Below are 17,228 nucleotides of genomic sequence, written 5' to 3'. Positions count from 1 at the left end.
CACGGTAATCAAAAATTGACAGGTGTCACCAGCATATACAAAAGTAAGAGCTCAGACAGGAAATAAGAGCTTATCAAGGAAATACATAACAAGGACAAAAGATAACCTCATTTCTTCAACTTTACATAAAATCAGTACTTTTTTTTAATCTTTAGGCTGCAGTTTTAGTCACATGCGATCATAAGTTTTTTATTTGCTTCAGTGGAGACATTTTAATTATAAGTAGAGGCAAGGGATTTAGATCTGCTGCAGATCCTGGAAGACAATTCTTGTTGATCCCTACACGCAGCAGATTCCAGAGACCAGTGCACTGAAATAGTTGGTAATTTTATTTGCAGTAAGTCACTGTTTGTTAGAAAAATGCAGTGACTTTTTAGTTGTTCAGTTAACTATTGAACAGCTGGCTAGCTACTGATGTACTAGATAGTGATCTATCTGTTATCTATGTATCATTACAGACCAGGTGCTAAAATGTAGGCATTCCTGATGTTGCTCTATATATATCCCTAATGCATATCATTTTAATCCTCTTAGCTACTAGTGGAATGACAGTCCTACTACAGAGGAATCACAAATATGCTGTTAACAGTATTGTTTTAAAAACCTACACCTTAAATCTCCCTTCAAGCAAAACTTGACTCTTTTGGCCCCAAACTTACCAATTTGGCACCTGCTTCCTTGAGCCTGAAATAACTGACAGTCACAGTCACCTGCCTCTGTGCAGGCTGCTCCATTAAGGCACTCCTGAGGACATGAACCTGTAAGCAAGCATAGCAGCCTTTTAATAGATACAGTATTTTGCAAACGGGCTGAGAGATCTACATTATATCTGTTTATTGTTAAATCATAAGCACCTATATTAGCTAAGAAAATTAACCAACAACAATCTGCAGGTTTTAACATTTACTTAATTTTACCCTTTGTGTTCCTTGGTTAAAAGAAAAGCATTCTCTCTCATTTGGTTTGAGACTTGTAAACTAACAAAGGAGCAAAAGGTCAACCTCCTCCCAGCAAACAAAAGGTCAAGTTCCCATGTAAAGCAACCAAATCCCAGTCCTGCTGACCTCAAAATACACAGGACACAGATTATTCTAATTGACTAAATTCAGCATAATTTATACATATGTTCAGCTCCTCCCTCTTAAGCATTACAGCAAAGGGTACATTCAGTTTATGAACAGTCCAGAATACATAATTTACAGTCAAAACCAATTATAAATAGTCTTCCTCCCATGCTAAAAAAAAAGTCAGTGAAAAGGTTATTTCTGCTTAAGAGGTAACTGGAGTCAGAGACTTAAGATTCCATGGGAATGGCTTGTTTTATATTTTAATTAGTAATTGTTTCAAAAAGCAATTTCATTAAAGGTTTTTATAGTCTGTTTGGAAGCTAAGACCTCACTGCCATCTACTAATCATTCGCTGAGTTCCCCAAAAGTGGAGAAGAAATGTAGTCCCAAAGCAAGATTTCATGAGGTTTTATAGTTGCTTTCCTTCTTGGGGGAGGATTAAAACCCTAGATACAAATGCTTACAGTCTTGCTGATGGAGATTAAAAAAACATTGCAAAAAGCAGGAAGTAAATGAAATAAACAGGCCCTTCTGCTCCCAATGAAGCCATGGTAAAGCTGCTAGTGATGTTAAATGGGAACAAAATGGGACCTTTACAGTAAAGGACACACAGAAGTTACCAGTGATTAAGAACATCAGCCTTCACTGTGAAAACTCCTTTCCATGCTCAGTTTTGAATTTTTTCCATTTAAGAATTGCTTTCCAAATATACACAGATACTCTGAAAATACCGACAAAGCAGAAAATACTGTTTATAGAACTGCACTAATGTGGAAAACTTCTTTGTTGTTGTTAGAATTGTGAGTTGTAAAATTACATATATTTATTTACATGGAAAAACACAATAGAAAGCACTTACCCAGGCATACGTATTTTCCAAGAAGGATAACAAAGTTTGGTTGCATACAATGAACTTTTCTGCAAAACAACTTCTGTAACTTGGACCTGCTTTATGTGCTTGTACAATGCTTAAAGTCCTCCAGGAGCAGCTGCATGTGCATTGCCTGAGCACCCCTGTCCCTTCACATAAACAGTTACACACCTCTCAGACATATTTACATCCTCTGCCAAGGCCAGAAAAGGTGGTAGAAAAGAAGAATTGCAATGGAAATAAACTTTTTTTAAAAAAATCAAAGGGTTGGCTTAGTTACCTGTTCAGGTTTGGCTGTAAGTCATTATTCTGAAAGTGCAATTTTAATGGGAATTTTCCATGATTCAACATGGATAAAATGAGAAAATGAGATGGGGCAGGGTTTTGTAGTGGACATAATGAGGAGGGCTTCTACAACCCACATAAACACAGGAGAGCTGATAGGAAGGCAGCATTTTCAGGACCATCTCTCCTCCTGTGGGTGAGGAGCATGGCACTGACCTCCTGGTGGACTCCGCATCAAGGCCCCATGAAGGTGCGACCAAGGAGAGGCAGCTTGAATCTGTCAGAGAAACATAAAAGCAAAATCAGGGTGTTTGTGATTTACAAATGAGCTGATACGAGCCTGAGGCCTTGCTCTAACTTTGGGTTGGGACTTTTAATAAGGAAGAGTAATTTGTGGCTCAGACAGCACATGGTACAGCCGCAGGTGCTACAGGAGGCATCAGAAGTCTGGGCCAGTGGAGAAGGCAGTAACTGCAGGAACCAGCATGTGGGGAGGAGAAGGACAGCTTTTGGGGGGATGGGGAAGCATTGAGGTGCGCTGTGGGATCACCACTGGCCTCTTCTCCATGCCTTCCAGTGCCCATAAACCAGCAGGGCTCCAGCTCGGAAGTTTTGCATTTACATTTGGAAGGAAGAGTGAAGGGTCAGGGTGCATTCCTGCCCTTTTCATTTTGGTCAAATACCAATAGTTGGAGAGCTCGAAGATGCGATATCCCTCCATTTCATCCTCTCCTCTAACATGCTCTGTGCCACACCCTGATTATCCCACTGTGGCCACTCCAGCTGCGATGGATTTCATTCCTCCTTGAGATCCTTCAGAATTTCATTTCAGTTCATCCCAAACAAAAGAGAAGGCGAATGTGCCTGATCTGCTTCCTGTCTTCTTTAGGAACTGGGGAGCATCAGACTGTAAGGAAGCCCTTGATCTGACCCAGCACTCTGCTACTGCAGCTTGTCACGTCTCATTGTCCCGTCCAACAACTGATCCCATTCCAGGCTGAAAGCACTCTGGGGTTTTGCCCCCATTAGTCTGATTGGAAAGTTTAGCAGGGTGAAGTGCCGGGTAGTTAAATATTTTCCTCTTACATTTATTCATAGCCAGTTTAAATCCCTTTGTTTTATAAAGCTTGGCCCTTCTGCTTAAATAGCTCTTCTTCCCTGTGGTTTTTATTTATTCCCTCTCTGATGTTCTATGAGAAAACAGTTACCCTTCTGTGCTCCCAACAGACGTATACGCCAGTCTTGCTTACATGACTAAGCAAAACAAATTGTTTAAGCCTTTGCTTGTAAGATAATTTCTTTCTTCCCTCTTGCCACCAGTCATTCTCCATGTCTGGAGTTTGAATTAATGGATCTCAAAGTGAACAGCACTGCGCAAGGAACAGGTTAGGTTAAGTATCATTAATGCCTTGTACAGTGACATAAAAACTTCCCTGTTCCCTATCAAACCACCAGCTGTAAGGCCCCCAGAACAAAACTATTCCTGGTCCCCATGGCCCATTTCTAGCCAGAGAGGATCCTTTCCCTTCCTTCACAACAAGACCCATTCCATTTCGCCTGATAATTACTCTGAGCCATCCTCCTCAGGAAAGCAGCTTTTGGCCTTTGCATTATTTTGGGGAGGCAGAGCATCCTTGTTGTGACAGCACTTCCCTGCTGGAGGCCTCCTGGGACACTGCCAGTCCTGAGGGCCCATTTCCCTCAGAGGCTCAATTCACCTTAGCACAGCATTTCACACCAGCTACATTCTGACTCAGTCAGGAGGCACATACATCTCAAAGCGACTCAGAGAAAATAATTTGTGATTTGGCAGCAGGCTCCCCACAGGACCGTGAGGAGGGACTGCCTTGGGCTTCCCGCCTGCCCCCATCAAGTGGGGTTATGACTCTTGTTTGGGCTCTGCAGCCGGAAACATGTACCAGCTGGGGAACAAGATTCCTCCGTTTACTATTAAATTTTAGTGCAACATTTCTGGGATGCAAGCTTGAGGTAGCGGTGGGCTGTGGCGGTGGGAACCAAGGCCAGGCCAGAGCTGCCACTGTACCATGTGTGGGAGGGAGCCTTGCTGGTGGTGCCGCCATTGTGCCTCTCACCAAACACTAACAGCTTTCCAGGGATCTCTGTTTGCCCTCACAAAAGACAGAAGCATCGCGGTTTTATTTCCCATGGTGTGCGTCAGTTGGCTCGTCAGGGTGGGTTGCCCACCAGGTGCTTTGCTGGGAGTGAGTGAAGGCATGAGGCCATGGGCTCAGGGTGGGGGCGAGCAGGTAGGGAATAGCTGCTCCTCCTCACTGTCCTCCTGTTACCGTGGCCCTTCTCCCCACAAAGGTTCCTTTGTAAGGACAGCAAAGGCCCAGAGCAGAAAAGGGGGGACAGTTTCCCCTCCCTCCTGCTTCTGGAGGTATAACCTACCTCGGCTGTTACAAGATCTCTTTTCTGTCGAGTTGCATTAAACTCATTTCTGGAAGAAAACAAAAAGGATCTTGTATAATCAAAGGTCCCTGGAGCAACTTGAATAAGCAGCTCCCTGGAGAGAAGGTTTTCTCTCGGATTACCATCACTTTATCAAAGAGGTCTTTCTTGGGTTAACATTTAAAAGGGTGATTCTTCTTTTCCCTTTTTTTTCTTTTTGTGGTCTCATTTTACAGAATTGGGCAGCACTCCAATCTGTGCTTGGACAGGGAGGTACCTGGAGCTTGTGGGGAAGACGTAAATAGGCAAAATAGGCTTACATGACAGGATACAAAATTGTAAAGCAGCTTCATATTTACTTGACACTGCATGTGAGTGGCTGCAAGTTCCCTCAAGTGTTGTTTGAATATACTGTGGTGGAACTTTTAATAGCAAGAGATGACTCTCCAGCTGTAGTTGACTTAAATTTGTGATTAAGTTTAGAAACGAGGGCATCGAACTACAAAACATACTTAGTTTTATCAACAGTTCAAGATGGCATATCATTTGATGTGCATGTGTGTTCGCTAGATGTATTAGAGGTCATTAGACATCCAAAGCTATGTCCGACTGGATGCTTCCATTGAAATTGATGGCATAGTTCCCATTTAATTCAATGGGATCAGGAACATTCCCTAGTTTGGGTTTTGTTTGGATTTCAGCTTCTACATGAAAACTTGTATTGAAAATGTTTATTTTAAGGCTGTATAGCATTTACTTTTCTGTGCTTCAAATAGCAGCTAGGATTTTATCATGCCATTAAAACTGTAGAATGATACTCATTTAATATATTTTTCCAGTCATGAAATCATGATCTCATGCTTGTTTCATTCCATTATTCCTCTAAGCTTTCTTGAGACCATAGAAGCATCATTTTTCATAAGGACCTCAATTTTTCAGTGGACCCATGTCCTTTATGTAAATTCTTTGAAAAGAGTTGTAAACATTCTGAAAGTGTGTTTTACATCCAATGTACATCTACATGACATTTTACATGTTGAATTCAAGGCTATATTTTAATTTCTAACTTGCACTGCGTCACATTCCTTGTTCTGTTTGTAGGACTTGACAAATAAGGAATAAAAGCTTACCTTGAAGTTCTTCTCAAAAGAGAAAGCTTGCAATAAGATCCTGTAAATTAAAAAGTCATCAGGTTAAATTATTTTTCTACAGTCTCACTCTGCACTTGGCAACCAACAGTTTGTCAAGTTTAAAACAACAATATTGAATTTTGTTAATGATCCTAAGTTTTCCAGAGCATCGTTACACAATATTTTTCTGTTTCCAAGGGATGTAGAAGTACATGCTTTCCTTCCTGAGCACTTGCTTCTCTCAAGTACTCATCACCTGCAAGTTTCCATGGTACATGCTACCATGAAAAAGAGCAAAGAGTTCATAGTTCTTCAAAGGCTCAGAACTGATAAAATACAAGAGGTGCTCAGAGTTTTCCAGAGTCAAACTTCTAGAGTGGTTACCTATAATAATTTTCTGAATGTTACTTGTAAAACTCGATTGTAAATAATTTTAAATGCTCTAGAGTCCATGTTTTAAAAAACAAACAAATAGCCCAAAAACCTTCTTTCTCATGTTGCCTTAGAAATCTTTATAATTGCTGCAAGAAAACTATCTACAAGATCTATTTGTATTACATAGAAAATAGGATCATTTCTATAACTAGAAGAGCAATTATTTACCCTAGTATCCTAAAAATGCTTGAACTGCAGGTGCAGTCTGTTCAAACAAAATCATACCCCATTGAAAATCATTAGATGCTTACTCATCTGGCAATAATGGTGAGAAAGCCAAGAAATGCATTTCATTCCTAAATAATTGTTTTGTAACAAATTTAGACATAAAAATGTATCTTTTTTTTAAGAAAAATAAGAGCTATATTTTATTTTCTATACCCATGAATGGTGATATATATAGTTTTTTAACTTGTGTTAAAAACTTTTTTATTTATTAATTCCAGCAAGGGTCAAAAAAATTGCTTTATACTGATAGAAAAAGAAGGAGCTGTAATATTAAAATATTTAGAAAAATGTTTTTAAAAGTTAGTATTACTACAAAAATGGAATAAAGTTCTTACCTTGCAAAGAGGACAGCAGTGAATGAAGCAAAAATATACTCCACGGTATCATTAAACTGAGCTTTCCCACAATGTTCATTTCAGTATAACTTAGTAATAGGAAATTTATCCAAAATAGTGGCTTTGATTACGATGGCATCTTAGAACATCTACAGTGTGTTTAAATCCTTTAAAAGTTAGATAGTTGGATGCATTATTTAAAATAATGCAATGCAAAAAAGGAAAAGAAAAGGAGACATCAAGCTTGGTAGCTACATACGGCTTCAGGAGCTTTGCAAGTGTTGCATACAACTTTCTGACTGCATGTCTCTCATTAGTAATGCATGGTAACTCCTCAGCAGAGTCTGTATTAGTTACACTTTCACCAGACCTGAGAGTATTACTCCTCTGCTGAATTGAATCGGCCCTTTATAACACAGCAGACAATGACATAGAAATGTTGCCATGTCATGATGGTTTGAGAGTTCCTTCAGTCGTCACACACCTTTGTGTGCTTTGAGGCTTGCGCTGAGTGCTGCCCTTTAGTGCTTATTACAGTGAAATATTTTTGCAAGACCCTGGAATGATGCTACTGTATAAATTATAACCAGATGGTTTTAGAGATTAACATATTAATATTCCTTATTTGTTCTAAAAGGAGAGACGTGAACTTCCATTAAATAATACACCTGGATTTTTAAGACTATTTTAGATATTTTTTTTCTATAGCCTGCTTATATCACAAAAGAAGGCTTCCCAGAGGATAATTATATTTCATTTTTAATAAAACATGTTATGACATTTTCATATTAGTAAAAAGGAGAAAGAATTCAAGAGGGCCAATGGGGTTTGTTTCTAATTTTCATTAAAATATAAAACCATAATTTCACAAAAATTAAAAATTATCATATTTTAAAATAGAAAAATCTTACCTGCTTTACCCTAACAGAATAATTTAAAAGCACAGTTTTAAAGACACATATAATGCTAACTGAAACTGCTACTACTCATTTTATTGTGTGAAGCCTATTTTTGCCTAACCTTATACTCTTCCTAGGATGTGCTTCGTGAGACCCTCTGAGCATGCTACAGAAGGTGGATTTGGACCCAAATAAAATGTAGAAGTTGATGGCCTCTCTGAGTTAAAAAGTTCTCCCATTATTTCTTCTAGCCCTTTCTCTTCCATGCTCCCCAGCTGGAGTAGAAGAGAAGGCAAAGTAAAACACTCAACCTCCCCAACCACAGAGAAAGAAAAAACCCTGTGTCCACACAGCAGCCAACAGTACTCATGCAGGTTTGGGATTGCTGGAGGCCCAAGGATACTTATTGCAAACTGATACAAGTTCTAATACTACACTGTATTGGAGTACTTCTTAAGAATTATTTTTATTACTGTTGGATCTGAGAAGCTGACGTTCACATAATTTACATTTCAAGAAGTTTTTTGCTTTATTTTTACTTCTGACTAGCTATGGGATGGTCAGCAGCTGGACTGTATCTCCCAGCTTAGTTTCGTCTGCTCCATGTGGTCCAAAACCACTCCAGACTGCAAACAGAAGCAGAAGTGAGTTCCTGATCCAAATTAACACACTGATGTAGTCATACTCACAGACTGTGAACTATTATGCGGGCACCTATATTATAGGAAGTAGCAGAGGCTACTCAACATTTCACTCTCTCATAAACCTACTCTTAGAGGACAATGCCTTAGGTTGCTCTCAAGCTGAGATGAACCCAAGCATTAGAGCTTCCAAATTCCATTACAGTCTCTGTGTTATCTTACTTTCAAGCTAAGTTTGCTTTAGAAACTGTTTCAAACTCTTCTGAGAAATCTGATCTGGGATTCTTCCCTTCCTCAAGACCATGTTTTACACCATGCTTCATATGCAGCTTCACAAGTAATTCTTTCCATTAATATAAATTACCTATTTTCATTTAACAGAAACTATCAAAAACAGCCTTTTCCTTTTTTTTACAATTTTTCTATAACAAAGTTGAGGGAATATTTGGTGCATGCTAATATTTCATAGCTGTTTAACTTCTAACATTTAAAAAGTAGTCCAAGCCTCATCAGCTGCAGAGGGACTTTGTCAGAGTTATAGCAAAAGGCTTCATTAGGTCTGGATATCTCTGCTCAAGGCAGGGTAGGAAATAGCACAGTTGCAAGCACATGAAGGATGTTAGCTAAAAAGGAAGAAGAATTATTCAGCCAAGTACATTGAACTGTAACTCAGAGGACTATATTAAGAAAAAGATTTTAAAAGATCGAATCAAATTATATCAAGGCAGTGACACGTTATCTACACAAGTAGTAGAATACTCACATATTGGGACTTCGGAAAATTTTGAACAGAAAAAATGCATTAGAAAATAATCACTGTTGTAAGAAAACAAACACAGTGCAGAACATACTGATCCACACTTTAAAAAAGCCAGTGTTACATTTTTAAGTTACAGATTTCTCTTTATAAATAAAATTTAAACATTTTGATGTTCATGTATTTCCATGCTACAGTCAAAAATTATTTGCCCCAAATTTTCCATCATAACATTTGAAAGGACTTAATTTTATATACGGGTTATACAGTTTATCAGGGTTATAAACAGTGGGTGAGAAAATAACTGCTTTCAGTGGCACGGGTACAAGCTTGCTCTGGTTTAGAACAGGATCCACTGTCATCATTAACAAAACATGGTACTTTTTAGACCTTGCACTTCAAGCTTCATTAAACTGGTATTTTCAACGAAGAATTCAAATAAGTCCACATTTTGATGTGCGCACCTGATCTTCTTAAGGATTAACATCAGTGAAACTAATGAAAGAGCTGGGCGATATGAGGCTAGGGGCATTTCCTCTTCCAAGAACCACCTCCACAGCTGCTCAAGAACCTCGCCAGGGACTTGAAAATCAAACTATTTCTCTGGGGGAGTGTGTCTCTGGCCAGAACAGATGCTCAATGACAAGAGCTTGATTGCCATCCCTGCAGAATCAGGACATCAGAAAAGGAAACATTTTTATGAGCAGGTTTTCTCCTTACACCTTCAAACTTCACAGTAGTTATGCTTCCCCAATCAAGTTAAGCCCTCTAGTGGGTGATTAGTAAGTGACCATTTAGAACAAAAATCTTCAGCCACCCAGCCTGATTCCATGAACATTTCTCATTTAGAAAGCAAGTCAGTTGGGCTGACATCACTCTACAGGATTAATGGGGCATTTTTGTAGGATTAGAGTTCAGTTCAGAAAGCATTTTTATTGTGCTAAGATCCTTTTGGTTGAAGAAATGACATGTAGATAGCATCTCTGGATATATTAGTAGCAATGCGTGTTTTATTTTCAGCCTTTCCATAAAACAGCAAAACAAAAATCCCCAATTCTTACAAGCCGTTCTGTGGGTAGAAAAACTGATACATCAGGTTTCCCCATAGCTGTGAAATCTACCCCTAAGGTTACTGGCATCAGGTATTGCATCTCCCCCTGCCTCCCTGAGTTTCACACCACAGTAACTTTGTGTCCTCTCTTTTTCCCTGCGTCCCATGGCTCGAACAGCTAGGCAAGAATCAGTTTTGGACAAGCCATGGCATAGGGTACATATGTGCCAACTGGCAGGGCAGTACACATTTCCTAAGCAATGAGTGAGCCATTGCTTTTCAGTCACCACACGAGCCAAACAACTAAAAGGCTTATTTTTCCTCAGCTGAACCTAATTAACATCTATCAAGATGCCAATTTTCACAAAGCTCATAGGAATTCAAGTAATCAACTTTGAAATTAACCTTGCATAGCATCTTTTTCCTTAGAAAGCCAGGATAGGAGGCAGAGCATTGCAGTTTTCAGCAGCCCAAGAGCTAGAATAATTTGTGAGCAGCTCTGCTACACGGTAGAAACTCTGAAGAACTCACTGGATGAGAAATGGGTCAGATCTGAGGGTGCAGAAAGAGGGGACTGAAGAAAGCAAACCAAGCATCTTGCCAAAGAGGCAGCAAAAGTCTGGAACAGAATATCTCATTCATTTAGCATAAGACAACAAATCCTGGCATGTAAATTGGTGATAGAATATACAACAGTCCCCTCTGCTTCAATGGGAGCGTGAGGGGTTTGAATAAGAGCTTCTATTCGGGTCATGTAATGCAGTATTTTGTGGCAGACTCTGACAGCTAAAATGGGAGATGGATGGAGAATTCCTTTTCAGAAGGAATTTGTTCAAGTTACACGTTTAACTCTTGAATAACTACACTTCAGTTAAAATGCCTTAAATGCTTTTCTACAGAAAAAGCAGAGAGACATCATAACAAATAACATTTATAAAAAGCCACAAGCACCTATTTCCCTAAACTAGAGCAAAAAGGCAAAATTTTAATATTCTTTGCAAATTCACAACTCACAACGGAAGCCGATTTAACTTTGTGTTGACTGAGTACACTGAAATGACCTACCACTAAACAAGTGAAAGAAATACATTAATAGAAAGCCCAACAAAATTCTGAAGTATCAAGGTGCTCCTATAGCAATTTCCATATTGGCATACAAGCATATGATAGACACAAAAATACTAGGCTTAGAGAGCAGTATAGCAGTAGCTAGGCTCTCAGTTGCTTAGTCTCCAATGCTTCTTCCAGTTCCTCTCCAAACTGTTTTTTTTCAAATATAGGAAACACCAGCCCAGGGCTGTGCCCGTGCCTGTTGGGCCAGCTCATATCCAAGGCCTCAATTACTTACAACTCTTCCAAAAGACAGAATTAGCCTTTCCAACAGCCTTTTGTTGGCACATCCCATGTCTTACTCAGAACTTTACTCTTTTTTTGTCCTGGGAGATCACTTCCAGAATGAAAATCTTCACTTTCAATGGATGAGAAACTGGAATTTCTCCAGCATTTCTTTTCACATTTGATACACACACACACACACACCCTAGCTAGTTCTTTGAAAATTACTGCCATACTTTCAACTCCAGGTTTTTCCCACTTACTTCCCTAAGGCCTTCAAATTGCCTCACTGAGCTCATGACATAAGCAACTGTCTGTCTTCCAAAAGGGTATTTTTTTTATTAAAACACTTAACATTGCTCTCCAGGTCTCCATCTCCCTGTGCTTGTACTGTGTGAACATGTAGCTGAAGGATGGATCATTTAGACCCAATCTTATTTGTAAGACAAAATCCTTTTGTTTTACATTTACAAAATACCATTTTTAAAAAGAATATATGGGGTTTGTTACTTTAAGTTTCCTCCATTTAGACATATTAATCCAGAAATCTCTGCCTCTGTATTATCTGGTATGGCAAGAGTTCAATAAACCCTCCCCTCACTGCCCCAGTAATTACTTTGGTTTTGGCAATGTAAACTTTATAAATACAAATGTCAGAATTGCTGCCTGAATACCCACTTTCGCACTGTGTTGAAGGAGTTACCCTCGAGGGGGTAAATTCCTTCCCACTAGCCACTAGGCAAGCACAAACAAAAGCAGATCCAGCAGACAGACAACACTCATTGCCATATAGTATCCCATAGTGGTGTTTGGAACTTCACTCTCAGTGTAGCATTTCAGGCGAATATACAAGGAAAACAGAAGTCCTTTGTGAGAACATGAACTACCAGCGCTGAAGTGTACGTGGAAAGATGCTTAACGTGCTGCACGACACTAGGGCAGCATACTAAAGCACATCACCAAACACATGATATAGAAGTTACCATCTAGGAATCAAGAGCCACACCCGTGTGGCATTATGGACCAAGTCTGTAACTGGGCTGAGCCAGACATTTTCACATGGGAAGAAGATGGGCTACTCATGTTGGTTCATAACACCGTGAAGGGTGGCCATCCAGGTACTGGAAAAGGTCCATGTTTGTGTACATTCACCAGAAAGGCAAAGATTGAACTCTGCTTTAATCAACTGCTACACTGTTGCACGTACCCACAAACAGGATGGATGTAAGCCTTCTTCATTGTTCTGATAACCACACATTTATCAACGGGAGAAAGCTCCTCTTTATTCCCAAGACCCTATCTATCTAGGCTTATTTACTACAAAGGGATAAAAGAGAACTGCCAATAGCGCTCTGACTGTACTTTAATACCCATCAATTGGTGTATCAATCTTAAGTTAACATGCAGTGAAAAACCTATTTACCCACACAGAAAAACAGAATTCAGAAACATGAAACTTATCAAATTCTCTTGATGTTTATTGACTGTCACATGACTGTAGAACAATTTTAACGGTAAGACTTCTGGTAGCGTGCACGAGCACCAGGTCCTCCAAATTTCTTGGATTCACAACGGCGTGGATCTGCAACCAGCAGAGTCCTATCATACTGGATTAGAATATCCTTGATCTCTTTCTTTGAAGCTTCATCAACATCTGTTTAAAAAAAAAAAAAACATAAAAACCTTCAGTTTAAGAAGTTTCACATGGAACAAATCTATATTAATGTTTTTTGCACCAAAACTACCTGAAGCCATACATTTCCACTTAAGGCTAATACAACAATCAAAACAACTTACATTTTTGATAGTAAGCCACCAATGCTTTGGAAATAGCTTGACGGATAGCTGTTAAAAAAAAGGTAACGGATCAGTAAGGACTGTAAATGTATTTAAAACTTAAAACAAAAATTGCCAGTTATATGAGAAACTTGCTGTCTTGTTTTTTGCTAAATTGTCCTTTCCCTCCTTGATCTCCCCTCCCACATACTCCATGTGACCTTTACTTTGGCAAATGTGAAGAAGTCCGTGCCAATAGGCTATCCACAGTTCATGTGTCGATTTGACAACGGCCAGATAGCCAAGGAACTGTACACAAGCAGTCTTGATCACCTTCTCTCCTGAGTACTAACACAGGTTCATCTTCTACCTACAAGCAGTCAACTTTCAAAACCTCAGAAACACAGTTCTTTGAAATGTCTATAATTTCCAACAAGGATAAAATTGATCAGTGTGTTCAAAGGCTAAGGAGGCAAAAGGAATGATGGGACAGTAGGAGCACTTCTAGCACATCTCAATAAAAGAGGCCTGTAGCATAGTAACACAGTAATCAGAACTCAAGCCAGGAGTATGGGAGTAACTGTAAAGCTAATGTTAGGCGGTTATCTGGATCAGGATTTTGATAAAAATCTGAATTTTTTGAAAAATGGAATCAACTTTGAAACTAAAACACGCCTCTGCTCTTTATGGAGCTCCACATCACTAACCTATACCCAAAATGCAACAGCAGAACAAGTCTATCATATGTAAAAAGCAACTCTATGTGCAAGTATGTTCCCAATCTTCTCTACAAGGGGAAGAACCACCTAGCTTTGCGGGTCAGCTGAAAGATGCTTCTGAATAACCTAGAAATTTACAACTGAAGGTATAATTTCTAATGATAAATCCCCTTTTCCCCTCCCAAAATCTTTGTGCTCTGCTGCACTTGAACTGTCTTGTCACAAGGCAAGATGCAAAGATCGTTTCCTCAAAGTTTCATGAATTTACTTCATTCAGCTTACTCCAGATGTTACAGCTTTGCACATAAAATATAACCAATAAGCCCTTAGTAAAAAACTACATTTGCACAGTGGAAAAAGAAATAGAACATCAAGATGCAGAAGTTACTATTCTAAACTCAAGCCTCTTAAATATGTGGCTTGACCTGTTCCAGCCCACACCAGAAATACCACCAAAAATCATACCATAGATTTGTGCTACATGGCCACCACCCTTTACACGGACTCTGATGTCAACACCAGCAAACCGTTCCTTCCCCAGGAGGAGGACAGGTTCAAGCAGCTGGGAAACAAAACACAGTAAGAAAATTAATTTGTGATCAGGAACAAGGATTAGAGCTTGTAATAGGTTTACCAGATGTGAAGTTATTGAATGTTCTGAAAACTGGAACCTTGATTATACAAGCACACACCCAAGTTAAGCACACCTCCTACAGAATTCTCTGACATCTACTAGTACTTCTGTCAGATAATCTTTCTGAAGTCTTGAATTTTCAAAAATCTTAACAGCAAAGCATATGCACATGGGAATTAAGAGTAAGGGAACAGTTTAAGTAGAATGCCATAACTACATCAGCATTAGAAAAATAAATCTATGTTATTAAAGTTGAAGACCTTAAGTACTTGTGGGTTGTTTTCTCCACTACTTATTACACTTTATATTCATCTACTCAGTTTTAGATGCTCTCAGCAGTGTTCAAACAACTTTACCAAGTCCTAAAGAATGTTTTAAACAGGACTGTTTTAAGTCACCTATTTCAATTAAAAAATGAAGTGCCGAAAATACTTCACATATTTACATTAATATACATGAATCCAGTTAAGCAAAACACTCACCCTTCCCAACAAGACAATCACAGAAAGTCAGTTTCCTGAATTTTGATAACAGTGTCTACATTTCAGGTGATCAGGTAACACACAACCAAAAATTTAGTACTGTCAATAAGGCAAGCAACTTTTCTTCATCCCCAAGCAATTATGAGCATAATGGTATTTTAAATTCCAAAGCGCGGGCAGGAGGAGATGGGGGAGGGGAGGCTGGGTGGATGCTTACTTTGTACTGCAGAGTTCTGGGCTCAATCATTTCCAGAGGTCTTCCATTCACTTTAATGAGGCCATTTCCTCTCTTGCAGTGGGCAACAGCAGTTGCTGTTTTCTAAAAACCCAAATGTGTAATAGTACAGCATTTCATTTTTGCAATAGCAGTGTGAAGCAGATTTCTATTTAACAATCTAAAAATCTTAGTTTTATGTCCAAGATTAACATCTCACACTAAAAAGTACCACTCCTTACACTTCCAAGTATTGACTTGCAGTATTAAGACACTATCTTAATAAAATTACATTTATAGTTATAAATGCTATCTAGTTTTAAGATTTAGTTATAAATGAGGGAAAGAAACCCTCTCCATTCTCCAACACGGTATTTCTGTGGCTCATTTCCTCACAAGTGCCAACAGTGCGAACTTGTATCTTCCCCCCACCAATTCATAACATGGCTCTCCGACACCGGCAACGATAAGCCAGGCCCCTATGGCCTGGGGACGACAGCGGCGGCTGCTCCGGAGTACACCAGAGAGAGAGGGCAGGGCTCCGACCCACAGAACCCAGGCCCCCTCTCTAAAAGAACAAATCTTTCCCTCCCGCTTCCGGCACGACGCTGGGGACACGGCGCGCTCCAGCGCCTACGGAGCGGGACACGTGGGCTGCCCAGCAGGCCTCGCCACCGCTGGCCCTCCCGCGCAGCAGCCCGGCCACACAGCCCTGGCGAGCCGGCACCGCAACTCCCGAGCTGGGGCTGAGGGAACCCGAGTGCGTAAGGCCCCAGGGCGCGGCTCAGCCCGAGAATGAGGAGGTGACGAAGCGGGCCGCAGCCCCCCAGCCTCACCTTCCGCCCGAAGACCTGGACGCTCTGCAGGGGACCCTTAGCCGGCATGACTCCTCCTGCAAGAGAGAGGGAAGTGGCGTTAGCACTGCCGGGGGAGAGAGCGCGAGCGGGGCGGTAGAGGCCGGAGCCCCCCTGACACTCACCCTCCCCTCAGCGGCAGCACCGGGAAAAGGCCGGACGGGGCTTCCCAGCCTCTTCTCAGGGGCAGTCGGGCCGTAAAGCGCAACGCCGGCTTCCGGCAGCGCGACAGGGCGTCTTGTCGGCTCCTCCCTCTGTCTGGCTGCGCTTTGCGGCAGCCGGAGGTGGGCGGGCAGGGGAGCGTGGGCGCGCGCTTTCCCTTAACCGCCATCCCGCGGCGTCCTGGGGAGGGCCGTGCCGTGCCGTGCCGTGCCGTGCCGTGCCGTGCCGTGCCGTGCCGTGCCGTGCCGTGCCGTGCCGTGCCGTGCCGTGCCGTGCCGTGCCGTGCCGTGCCGGAGGGGCCGTGTTTGTGTCTCTCCAGCTCTTTCTGGAGGGGCTGTGCCTGCTGCCTCCGTCCTGGCAGAGAGGCGCGGCCTCTGGGCCCCGCGGCTGGCGGGAGAGGCGTGATAGGCGCTGGTGAGGGTTAAACGGGGTGGAGCGGGCTTTTGGTAAGGCTGCCGCTTTTGTGAGGTTCTCCGCCGTGACCTCGGCACGGTGGTGTAGGGCCTTTTCCCCGCGTTTTATTTTTTAAAAATTGCTTTTGTCGCACACGGAATTACTTCACTTTCTCCTTTTGAAGCAGAGGGAGGGAGTCCCGTTAGACTCGGTGCGCGGTGGGTAGGCGCTGTCAGCCGCCCTTTAGGGAGGCAGGTTCTCGCACCGGGAGCCCGCGTGCTGGCTTAAAGCTGCTGCTTTCGCATCTGCCCTTTGGGGATGTCCCGCCGCTCCCCGGGAGGGAACCCGGCCGCTTGCTCGCCGCCTCCGGGCGACCGGCGCTGCGCCCTGGGAGCCGCACAGCCCCTGCTCCAACGGGTGAGGGTAGGATGGAGCGGGCGGCGGCGGGCATCGCTCCCTGCCCGAGCTCCGACATGGGTTACGGCAGCCTGAAGGATTTCTTGAGAGGGGTAAAGAGGGTGCACAGCCTGCGAGGGGCTTTTCCTTCA

General features: G+C 41.6%; 2 protein-coding genes across 2 annotated transcripts in view; both read right to left on the bottom strand.

Moving 5' to 3' along the window:
- The window catches only part of OTOGL (otogelin like), a 102,032-nt gene extending 95,190 nt beyond the window's left edge, over positions 1-6,842 (bottom strand). The window contains 5 exon segments of the mRNA XM_074870243.1: positions 660-758; positions 2,440-2,500; positions 4,636-4,684; positions 5,766-5,805; positions 6,764-6,842. Of these exon segments, the coding sequence (XP_074726344.1) occupies positions 660-758; positions 2,440-2,500; positions 4,636-4,684; positions 5,766-5,805; positions 6,764-6,842 (328 nt within the window).
- Positions 6,843-12,903: 6,061 nt separating this feature from the next.
- On the bottom strand, positions 12,904-16,371 carry RPS16 (ribosomal protein S16). The gene is made up of 6 exons (XM_074870660.1): positions 16,251-16,371; positions 16,108-16,163; positions 15,275-15,376; positions 14,407-14,503; positions 13,244-13,291; positions 12,904-13,100 (listed from the first exon to the last, which is right to left on the bottom strand). Exons 2-6 carry the CDS (start codon positions 16,153-16,155, stop codon positions 12,955-12,957), a joined length of 441 nt encoding a protein of 146 aa, XP_074726761.1. The 5' UTR covers positions 16,156-16,163; positions 16,251-16,371; the 3' UTR covers positions 12,904-12,954.
- Between the last annotated feature and the right edge of the window lie 857 nt (positions 16,372-17,228).

The sequence above is a fragment of the Strix uralensis genome, chromosome 5 (assembly GCF_047716275.1).
Source record: "Strix uralensis isolate ZFMK-TIS-50842 chromosome 5, bStrUra1, whole genome shotgun sequence".
Classification (NCBI taxonomy): Eukaryota; Metazoa; Chordata; class Aves; order Strigiformes; family Strigidae; genus Strix; species Strix uralensis.
The sequence above is the reverse complement of the archived record's forward strand: the minus strand, read 5'-3'. Positions and strand labels throughout refer to the sequence as shown.